Below are 11,824 nucleotides of genomic sequence, written 5' to 3'. Positions count from 1 at the left end.
GATTTCTCTAAGACCTGTTTGCTGAATGTGGTGTTTGTCTGTCCCGTGCTTACGGATTGATGTTCCCTAAAATTCCTGAGTGACTGTGTTTACTCTTATCCATGACTGTTAGCAAGGTGTTGAAAACATGGTCTGAACCTCTTGGTGTACTGTTAAAATATGCATATTTCCCCACCAGTGGTGTGTTTCCTCCAAATGGACTTGTTGGGGATAAAAACCAGTGCGTGATGAAATAGTGCACACAATGTACTTTTACGTTTAAGTTTTCATGTACGGAATAAAAAGCTAAAGTTCAATTTGGGCTCCTGAGTGGGGCAGCGTTCTAAGACACTGCATCTCAGTGCTAGAGGCGTCACTACAGACCCTGGTTCAACTCCAGGCTGTATCACAATCCAGCCGTGATTGGGAGTCCCATAGGGCGGCGCACAATTGGCCCAGCGTTGGCCGGAGTAGGCAGTCATTGTAAATAAGCATGTGTCCTTAACTGACTTGCCTAGTTAAATAAAGGTTATATAAGAATGTTTCCATTGCATTTTCAACTCTTCTGATAGTTTTGTCACAAACTTGCGTTAAATAGCAAATGTGCCTACTCTGGTCATGGCACGTGGACTTTAGCCAACAGCTGGCAGATACAGTACGGGTAGGCTAGTCTACATGATGAGATTATTATGGATAAGAGCGAGAATATTTTTTTGTGAAGCGGCAGTCAGGCATCGATCATCATGTCACCACAATAAGACCCTAGATATTTATTGGAAAGGAGCATCAAGATCACTGCACTTTCACCACCCTGTGAAGTTCATAACTTATTTCATCTGTAGCCTAATAAACTGCATGCTTTCCCGAGTCTTAGTGGGAGGACCACACCCTATCATCACGTGACTCCCAAGTTTACTCCGATATGGTTTTTATATACATTTTTGCCACCACCATATCTCGCATAAATCATTTTACCTACACAAAAAGATCCCACCATGTCGAACGAACAAATTATGTCAGCATTTATAAAATTGTACCTGAACTTCCTATTTCCATCACAGCTGTCATGATTATTTTTTTTAATTCAGTATGACTTTACTCAGATAAACTGGATGGAAACGTGGTTAGTGTTGAATAACTGAGTCAGTTAGTCTAATCAAATAGCTTTATTGAAGACACCAACTTTTTATATATCAATGATGATAGAAACCAATTACGTATAATCAATGTGAGTGAATGTGAACAAAAAAAATGAACCAGAGACACTAAGGCTGCGTTTACAAAGGCAGCCCAATTCAGAATTTTTTTCTCACTAATTGGTCTTTTGACCAACCAGATCAGCTCTGAAAAAGATCTGATGTGAAAGGATCTGATATGATTGGTCAAGAGACAAATTAGTGGAAAAAATATCAGAATTGGGCTGCCTGTGTAAACACAGACTAAGTGACATCACACCATGTCATGACAGGAAGTTGTCTGGGCTTCAACATAAATAGATAACTGCCTGTGTCTTTATGGTAAATCAATCTCAAGTCATAAAAAAACAACAGCCTGTCGAACCACTCTTCTCATTCTTCTGTTTTTAGCAGGCCAGGAACGCCATCCCATTCCCCCTATTAGCACTCTGGAAGAGGAAAGTGGGACAGTGTTTATTGTGTTATATTGATTTCTTCCAACCAGTTGTTTTGTGAGAGGACAGTCCTAGAGTACATATAGGAGGGGGGGGAGGAGAGAGAGGAATGGAAGTGAGATGAGTGTACCGTGTGTCTGTAACTGTAGCGTCTGATGGCCTCTCTGATGTGGCAGGGCTGAATGGCTCCACTGGGAGGCTCCACACCACTCACTGCTGAGCTCTGAAACACACACACTTTAACACATGGTATACACACACACACAAGCTGTGCAACACAAAAAAACTATCTTAACAGACCTTCTTGCGTTTCCTTTGCCTGTTCTTACTGTCCAATCCCAAGCCTCCATTCGAGGGCTTAGAGGAGTGGGATGAGCAAGGAGTGGAGGGGGGCGTGGTCTCTGGAGATTCTGGATCTCTCTTTACCTGAGAGAGAGTCAGAGAGGTGGGGAAGGGAGCGGGAGGGTGGGTGGAGAGAACATGTTTTAAATGAGCGGCCAGTAGGAATAGCAAGTTAGCTAGCTGCTACTCCTGTTAGATGGCTAACAGAGGAGTGTGTGTGTTAACTTACCTCTGTATTGCTGTGGTAGTGTATGAAGCTGGCAGACACAGCATGGCTGAAGGGGTCTGTCTTTGGAGTCATATCCTGTTTCACTAACAGAGACAGATCTACCAGCTAGAGAGAGAGAACAAGGGAGTGAATCTTGTAATCCAAACAGAGCAACAATACAACCCACATAAAAAAATACTACAGTTTACTATAGAACACTATAGTACCTACTATAGAATTCTGTAGTATACTGTAGAATCCGTCGATCGTGTAGTGCTTACTATAGACTTGTAGTATACTGGAGAAAACTATACTACACACTACTATCCCTTGATCATGTGTAGTACTTACTTTAGAGTGTTCTAGTATACTGTACAATACTATACATTGTAGTATCCCTTGATTGTGTAGTGCTTACTATAGAATTGTGTAGTATACTGGAGAATTCTATATTACACATTGTAGTATCCTTCGCTCGTGTGCAGTGGTTACTTTAATATTTTGCATTATACTGTAGAATACTTTACTACACACTGTAGTATCAAATACAATTGTATTTGTCACATGCGCCAAATACAACAGGTGTATACCTTACCGTGAAATACTTACTTACAGGCCCTTAACCAACAATGCAGAGTAACACAATTATTGCTAAATAAACTAAAGTCAAAAAAGTAACACAATACAATAACGAGGCTATATTCAGGGGGTAAATAAACTAAAGTAAAAAAAGTTACACAATAAAATAACAATAATGAGGCAATATACAGGGGGTACCGGTACCGAGTCAATGTGCGGGGGTACGGGTTAGTCGAGGTAATTGAGGTAATATGTACATGTAGGTAGGGGTAAAGTGACTATGCATAGATAATAAACAGCGAGTAGCAGCAGCGTAAAAATGAGGGTCAATGCATATAGTCCAAATAGCCATTACTTAGGTTTGCCTTAACAAAGGGGTTGAATACTTATTGATTCAAGACATTTCAGATTTTCATGTTTTAATTAATGTGTAAAAATGTATAAAAACATGTATAAAAACATCCACTTTGACATTATGAGATATTGTGTGTTGGCCAGTGACAACAAAATGTGGAAAAAGTCAAGGGGTGTGAATACTTTCTGAAGGCACTGTGGGACTCCAGACAGTCACAGATTATAAAGGGAAAGCCAGCCACATCGCGGACACCGACGCCTCGCTTCCGGACAAGCTAAACACTTTCTTCGCCTGCTTCGAGGAAAACACAGAGCCGCCGAGGCGGGCCTCCGCCGCTCACAAGGACTGTGAGCTATCGTTCTCCGTGGCCGACGTGAGTAAGACATTTAAGCGTTAAACCTCGGAAGGCTGCCAGCCCAGACGGCATCCCAAACCACGTCCTTAGGGCATGTGCAGACCAGCTGGCTGGAGTGTTTATGGACATATTCAATCTCTCCCTATCCCAGTCTGCTGTTCGCACTTGCTACAAGATGTCCATCATTGTTCCTGTACCCAAGAATGTGAAGGGAACTGAACAAAATGACTATCGCCCCATAGCACTCACTTCTGTCATCATGAAGTGCTTTGAGAGGCTAGTTAAGGATCATGTCACCTCCACCTTACCCGAAACCCTAGACCCACTACAATTTGCATACCGCCCCAACAGATCCACGGATGACGCAATCGCCATCGCACTGCCCTATCCTATCTGGACAAGAGGAATACCCATGTAAAAATGCTGTTCATCGACTACAGCTCAGCCTTCAACACCATAGTCCCCTCAGGTTAATCTCTAAGCTTGGGGCCTTGGGTCTGAACCCCGCCCTGTTCAACTGGGTCCTGGACTTCCTGGCGGGCCGACCCCAGGTGGTGAAGGGGCAACAACACCTCCGCTATGCTGATCCTCAACACGGGGGACCCACAACGGTGCATGCTCAGCCCCCTCCTGTACTCCCTGTTCACTCCCTATACAACTCAATCATCAAGTTCTGATGACACAACAATGGTAGGCCTGATTACCAACAACGACGAGACAGCATACAGGGAGGTGGTGAGGTCCCTGGCTGAGTGGTGCCAGGAAAATAACTCTCCCTCAAATTCAACAAAATGAAGGAGCTGATCGTGGACTTCAGGAGACGGCAGAGAGAGCACCCCACCCCCATCCTCTTAGACGGGGCCGCAGTGTAGATGGTGAGACAACCTGAAATGGTCTATCCACACAGACAGTGTGGTGAAGAAGGTGCAATACAGCCTCTTCAATCACAAGAAGCTGAAGAAATTCGGTTTGGCCCCTAAGACCCTCACAAACTTCTACAGATGCACCATTGAGAGCATTCTCTCGGGCTGTATCACCGCCTGGTACGGCAATTGCACTGTCCTCAACCGCAGGGCTCTCCAGAGGGTGGTGGGGTCAGCCCAAAGCATCACCGGAGGCACACTGCCTCCCCTCCAGGACATCTACAGCACCCGGTGTCACAGGAAGGCCAAGAAGATTATCAAGAACCTCAGCCACCTGAACCACGGCCTGTTCACCCTGCTACCATCTAGAAGCCGGAGACAGTACAGGTGCATCAAAGCTGGGACCGAGAGACTGAAAAACTGCTTCTATCTCCAGGCCATCAGACTGTTAAATAGTCACCACTAGCCGGCCTCCGCTCAGTACCCTGCCCTGAACTTAGTCACTGTTACTAGCCGGCTACCGCCCGGTACTCTACCCTGCACCTTAGGGACTGCTGCTCTATGTACTGTACATAGTCATTGAACACTGGTCACTAATAATGTTTCATACCGTTTTACCCACTTCACAAGTGCCTTCAGAAAGTATTCATACCCCTTGACTTATTCCACATTTTGTTGTGTTACAGCCCAAATTCAAAATTGATTAAATTGATTTTTTGTCTGCAAAAACACTATAGTGAATACTTCAGTAAAGTCTGCAGAAACACTACAGTGAATACTATAGTATACTACAGTCATGTCCGCAAAAGAAACACTACAGTGAAAACTATAGTATATACTTCAGTCATGTCTGTAAAAACACTACAGTAAATAATATAGCATACTACAGTCATGTCGGCAAAAACAATACAGTGAATACTATAGTAAAGTCTGCAGTATTTTTTTATTGTGGGAGGCTTTTAGTTCTTTAACTAACAGTAGTCTGGTAGACACCCACACACACCTGAGCGGTGGTCTCATAAGCCAGGTAGGACAGGATCTCCATGGCGACAGTGTTGGGCTTCACCTCCAGACTGCTGCAGTCCAGCCAGTCACGGAACTTAGACGCCTTCTTAGCTACACACACACACACATAACACCTATTAGAGACTGGGTTAGGGGTTAAATGTTGGGAGAAGAAGTGTTACTCACCAAAGCTGAGCTGCCGACTCTCACAGAACTCACTGTACTGAGCACTATCCATCCCCCTGGTCTGTCTTTCCAACCTCTACAGAGAGGAGGGGTAATGAGAGAGAGAGAGTGTGGAGAGAGGAGTTTATAATAACTGAGGGGAGCTGCTACCCAGACACCACTTTAACACACTGTGTATGTGTGTCTGTTTGTGTATTCTGACCTCCAGTCGTTCCAGTTTGATGTCATCTACTTCCTGGTTGTCAGATAGGGACAGGAACTCTCCTGTCTGGTCCACCCAGGACAAGAAGTCCCCTGCCAGCCGCTGGCGCTTGTTACTCCCGGCAACAACCCACCTGTCTAGCAGTGTATGTGTGTGTGTGTGAGTGAGAGAGAAAGGTGACCATGTTAGCCCTCTAAGCAAAAGTCTAGGCACTCTCTGGGAGTACTGGAAGCTAACAAGTCTTCAGGCAGGGTTAAAGTTCTCAGTCACTGCGACGGATTTCCAACATATGGATTCTGAAGAGGTCGTTTTTTAGATCAAAATCTCTGGGGGATTATGGGGTGGTTTGGAGTCTGTTCTACGAAATATATTCCCAAATATGTTATTTTCTCTGTTACACTGAACTGACATGCATGATTGTTGATGACACTCCGATGTTCAGATGAAGGGAATTAAATAGTCTATAGAGTTGTGTAGCCAGCCTACTGTAGCAAAGTCATTCAATGCCCATACTTTATCACTCAGGAAGGAACTTTCCAGTGTTACTATTTTTGCCATTTAATGTTGTTATTAAAACAAAATCAGACAACCCCACAGAAGAATAGTTTACCTATTTACCTAGTCGGCTTATTGTTGTGTGTTCTATGACAGAAAAATATTCATCTCGAGGCGCATTCAAGGGAAACGTATTCCGACAAGCAGTAAATGCACAACCATTCTTAATGCAATCGCAGGAAAACTTTTGAAAGCAGTTTTGGCCTTTGTTTAATAAAAAATAGGGGGATCCCAGTTCTACATTTCTACCAGGTTTATTTCTCTACTCCTTCAATTGTGCTTGTGCCATTGTTTTACAGATGCAGTTTTACAACCGGAGTTTCAAGCATGATTTACGCGCAGTTGCGCAACAGAGCTCTTAAAAGGGCAATGACATACTTTGTAACAGAAACAAACAAAAACTACTTTTTAGAGTAAATAATAACTAATAATTATTGATATATTTATAATAAAATAATAATAATAATGAATAACAACAATCAGGATGTTGTGTCCAATGGGGTAAATGCAGATGGACCAACCCCATGCTTCATCCTATGTATATTTTATAGCAACTATGCCAATCTCTGGAGGTGGAAATCATATTTTAGATGGTGTCAGCATCATTTTATCCTTTTAAAAAGTTACCAGAACTAAGCTTCTCAGTCCTTCTACATAAAAATTATCCCAGGGAGGACCCCGGACCCTCTAAGCAAGGGGACTGGAATTGGTCAAATGCGCAGTTTAATACATATACAAAATGATCCTCTTTCCTTAAAAACATGATGGTCATGACTTTTTTTACATGAAAGGGGAGGATAACTTGGCCCCAGACAATCGGAGATCGACTTAAGTTTCAGTCATGGGATTTGTTTTGCTTTAACCCCTGACTCTTCAGGTCTCAGGCAAGCAGACATGTACTGTGTCAAGTACCTGACTCCAGTGGTTCCTCATCTTCGATGGTTTTCAGCACTTTAGACTTGTAGTCTCTGAACTGTAGATACCTTAACAACCTCCTCACCTTCTTCTGTAGGGGGAGAGAGAGAGTGAAGGGGAAGAGAAAGTGATGGGAGAGAGAGAGAGTGAAGGGGAAGAGAAAGTGATGGGAGAGAGAGAGAGTGAAGGGGAAGAGAAAGTGATGGGAGAGAGAGAGAGTGGAGAATATGATGTAGTCTAAAGTAATACTACAGGCCTCCAGTTTTCTAGTTAACGCCAGTCAGCTGAAATCTGTACTTTACAGGTATTGCAGGCAGAAAATAGTGTGAGTGTATGGTGTGTCTGTGTATGGTGTGCGTGTGTATATAGCTGGTGTACCTTGTCTCTCCTCATGAGGAACAGGATGTCCTCAGCTGAGATGACCCTTGACCCCCTAAGCACCGCCCCCTCACACGCCTGCTGTAGCTACACACACACACACACACACACATATGTTCTTTAAAATTGCTTTCCTCTCCATCTTAAATAAGCATGCCCCATTCAAAAAATGCAGAACTAAGAACAGATATAGCCCCTGGTTGACCCCAGACTTGACCAGCACAAAAACATCCTGTGGCGTACTGCATTAGCATCGAACAGCCCCCGCGATAAGCAACTTTTCAGGGAAATCAGGAACCAATATACACAATCAGTTAGGAAAGCAAAGGCTAGCTTTTTCAAACACAAATGTGCATCCTGTAGCACTAACTCCAAAAATTTTTTGGGACACTGTAAAGTCCATGGAGAATAACAGCTCTGCACCCTCCGCTGCAACTTGCCCATGCCCCCCTCTTCTCCTTCTAAAATTAGCCGCCGAAATTGTCGCAACCCCTATTACTAGCCTGTTCTACCTCTCTTTCATATCGTCTGAGATCCCCAGAGATTGGAAAGCTGCCGCGGTCATCCCCCTCTTCAAAGGGGGTGACACTCTAGATTCAAACTGTTACAGACCTATATCCATCCTGCCCTGCCTTTCGAAAGTTTTTGAAAGCCAAGTTAACAAACAGATCACCGACCATTTCGAATCCCACCGTACCTTCTCCGCTATGCAATCCGGTTTCCGAGCTGGTCATGGGTGCACCTCAGCCACGCTCAAGGTCCTAAACAATATTAAATCCGCGATCGATAAAAGATAGTACTGTGCAGCCGTCTTCATGGACCTGGCCAAGGCTTTCGACTGTCAATCACTGCATTCTTATTGGCTGACTAAATAGCCTTGGTTTCTCAAATGACTGCCTCGCCTGGTTCACCAACTACTTCTCAGATAGAGTTCAATGTGTCAAATCGGAGGGCCTGTTGTCTGGACCTCTGGCAGTCTCTATGGGGGTGCCACAGGGTTCAATTCGCGGGCCGACTCTATTCTCTGTGTATATCAATGATGTCGCTCTTGCTGCTGGTGACTCTCAGATCCACCTCTACGCAGACGACACCATTTTGTATACATCTGGCCCTTCATTGGACACTGTGTTAAACCTCCAAACAAGCTTCAATGCCATACAACACTCCTTCCATAGCCTCCAACTGCTCTTAAACGCTAGTAAAACTAAATGCATGCTCTTCAATCGAACACTGCTTGCACCCGCCCGCCCGACTAGAATCACTACTCTCGGCGGGTCTGACTTAGAATATGTGGACAACTACAAATACCTAGGTGTCTGGTTAGACCGTAAACTCTCCTTCCAGACTCACATTAAGCATCTCCAATCCAAAGTTAAATCCAGAGTCGGCTTCCTATTTCGCAACAAAGCCTCCTTCACTCATGCTGCCAAACATGCCCTCGTAAAACTGACTATCCTACCGTTCCTTGACTTAGGCGATGTCATTTACAAAATAGCCTCCAACACTCTACTCAGCAAATTGGATGTAGTCTATCACAGTGCCATCCGTTTTGTCACCAAAGCCCCATATACTAACCACCATTGTGACCTGTACGCTCTCGTTGGCTGGCTCTCACTACATATTCGTTGCCAAACCCACTGCCTCCAGGTCATCTATAAATCACTGCTAGGCAAATCCCCGCCTTATCTTAGCTCATTGGTCACCATAGCAACACCCACCCGTAGTATGCGCTCCAGCAGGTATATCTCACTGGTCATCCCCAAAGCCAACACCTCCTTTGGCCGCCATTCCTTCCAGTTCTCTGCTGCCAATGACTGGAACGAACTGCAAAAATCTCTGAAGCTGGAGACTCTTACCTCCCTCACTAACTTTAAGCATCAGGTGTCAGAGCAGCTTACCGATCACTGCACCTGTACACAGCCATTCTGAAATTAGCCCACCCAACTACCTCATCCCCATATTGTTATTTACATTGTTATTTATTTTGCTCATTTGCACCCCAGTATCTCTATTTGCACATCATCTTTTGCACATCTCTCTCTCCAGTGTTAATACTAAATTGTAATTATTTTGCACTATGGCCTATTTATTGCCTTACCTCCATAACTTACTACATTTGCACACACTGTATATAGATTTTCTATTGTGTTATTGACTGTACGTTTTGTTTATCCCATATGTAACTCTGTGTTGTTGTTTTTATCGCACTGCTTTGCTTTATCTTGGCCAGGTTGCAGTTGTAAATGAGAACTTGTTCTCAACTGGCTTACCTGGTTAAATAAAAATTTAATTAAATAAAGAGAAGAGAGGAGTTAGTGTTTAGTAGCTGAAAAGGTTTGTCAGTATCAGAGAGAGAACAGGGACTAAAAATGTGTGTGTGTGTTACCAGGTTGATGAGTTGGGTATGTACAATGTCCTCCACCAGAGCAGCAGTCTCATGTAGGGGTCTGCGAGCATCTCCCAGAGCAAACCTAGAACATGCACACACACGAGACGGGTTAGAAACACACACACACACAGGATGCAGGCTCTGTTCTAGTAGGTGAGGTTGAGGGATGTGGTGTATCTCTATGCAAAGGTTGGGTTGAACACCTGAGAATCTGTGAGAGTGTGACGGCAGTGATGTCATAGTCAGATGAATGTGGTTCGTCCAATGAGGGTGGAGCAAGGGAGTATGGTGACCACGCTGTGGTCCGAACGCCATCACACAGACCGCTCTAGGACCACAGAACCACAACGCAGACCGTCTCTGTGTGGCAGACCAGGACCCGACCACACAACAACCCTTCGTCACTACGGTCAACCTACTGCTGAAGCTAGCTGGTTACTCTGTGATACACTGTTGTCATGGCGTCCAACAGCCTTTTCAGCCCGAGTCAACACAACCTCTACTGGGGTAAGTGGATCTATCTGTCTGCCTGTGTGTGTGTGTTTTTGGGGCAATCTGACTCAGTGTGTGTAGTTACATCATGCTCTGTATTTCGGGGATGAAGCTGGTCCGTGTGGGTGGGCGGTCCCTCGCTGAGCTGGAAGAGCCTGCCATGGGACTGCTGCTCATCACCTACACACACACCAGGGTCGTGTTCAGGAAGACAACATTACAACGATTTATGTTAGAAATATAGGCTACTGTGTAGAACAGATATGATTGTTATTACATAGTAATTGCATAGGGAAACATGTCAGCTCTATAAAATAAATGTATATCGGCACATACATACGGTTTATTAACAAAACTGAAGTTGTTGGGTGTGTTGACTCAGTCATATTTCAAGTCTGTTTCTCTATGAACTAGTAGCCTAAACACACACCACAGTTACACAAACATGTTTTTGGTAGCACAGAAAAACAGCTATACACAAACACACACTGTCTACAAACACACACAGTGGTTAAACGCACACAAACACGCACACACATTGTGGTCTGTTGTAAACAAAAGAACAGGATGGAGTCACTCAACCAGAATTGAGCTCAGGCAAATCAGCTGTTGCTATTGTCACAATATGGATTTGAGTGTTTTTGTTCGCTGCTTGGCTGAACTCTTAACCACTGCCTTCCTCTCCCTCCCTACCTTCACTCACTCAGTGTTTGCATGAGCGAATCCTGTGGGACAGTCGTTCCTGTATTCAAACCTGTGGCTGTAGACAGACAGAGAGAGGGGATGTATAGCGCACGCACACATGCAGGCACACACACTCCCATTCTCCAGCTAGTAAACAGGTCTGTCACTTTCTCCCATAACCCTGCCAGAACCAGTCAGATTGAAGTTAGGGGGCAAATAGTAAAGTAGGCTAGTCGAATGTCTTTAGAAGGTGTTAGAATAATCCAATTTTACCGTGATTCAACGATTTTGTAGAAGATTATTTGTCCCTCGTCACTGGTTTCTTTACAAACCACTGCTGCATTTGGATAAACTGCTTGTCGTTTTGTCGCACAGTGAAAGACGTCAGCAAAGTTGATCCCGTCACGGGCTTGTTGCGCCACCTGGTGGACAGCAGCTGACGAACTAGTTTGGCCTGTTTTATGGAGGCTGTGCGAAGTCCTGCCTGACTCGTGTGTGTGCTGTTTAACCCTTTTTTTTATATCTTTTTTTTTTACAATACTTAAATATGTAAACAATACAATGCTGTATGCATAAAAAGAAAAAAAGTCGCACACTATATGCTCCCAACAATGCTATTTACTAGCCTGTTGAATGTAGCCATAGCTGGGTCAGAACTGTTCTTTAACAGATGTTACTTCAGAGGGATCTTTACTTGTCGGCTCATA

At 44.2% G+C, this 11,824-nt stretch overlaps 1 protein-coding gene across 4 annotated transcripts; it reads right to left on the bottom strand.

The window, feature by feature from the left end:
* Nucleotides 1-1,130: 1,130 nt before the first annotated feature.
* Nucleotides 1,131-11,496, bottom strand: supt3h (SPT3 homolog, SAGA and STAGA complex component). Of its 4 annotated transcripts, none has more exons than XM_041854972.1 (13): nucleotides 11,391-11,496; nucleotides 11,127-11,193; nucleotides 10,519-10,613; nucleotides 9,939-10,023; nucleotides 7,553-7,639; nucleotides 7,172-7,265; nucleotides 5,705-5,841; nucleotides 5,503-5,578; nucleotides 5,315-5,427; nucleotides 2,181-2,285; nucleotides 1,910-2,035; nucleotides 1,740-1,832; nucleotides 1,131-1,603 (listed from the first exon to the last, which is right to left on the bottom strand). In XM_041854972.1, the coding sequence occupies exons 3-13, from the start codon at nucleotides 10,608-10,610 to the stop codon at nucleotides 1,562-1,564; spliced, it is 1,050 nt and encodes a 349-aa protein (XP_041710906.1). In that variant the 5' UTR covers nucleotides 10,611-10,613; nucleotides 11,127-11,193; nucleotides 11,391-11,496; the 3' UTR covers nucleotides 1,131-1,561. The 4 variants fall into 4 exon arrangements, with proteins under 4 accessions (XP_041710906.1, XP_041710905.1, XP_041710904.1 ...); XM_041854971.1 differs by having other exon boundaries at nucleotides 11,137-11,193; XM_041854970.1 differs by lacking the exon at nucleotides 11,127-11,193 and having other exon boundaries at nucleotides 11,391-11,495.
* Between the last annotated feature and the right edge of the window lie 328 nt (nucleotides 11,497-11,824).

Source organism: Coregonus clupeaformis, chromosome 29, assembly GCF_020615455.1.
Source record: "Coregonus clupeaformis isolate EN_2021a chromosome 29, ASM2061545v1, whole genome shotgun sequence".
Lineage (NCBI taxonomy): Eukaryota > Metazoa > Chordata > Actinopteri > Salmoniformes > Salmonidae > Coregonus > Coregonus clupeaformis.
The sequence above is the reverse complement of the archived record's forward strand: the minus strand, read 5'-3'. Positions and strand labels throughout refer to the sequence as shown.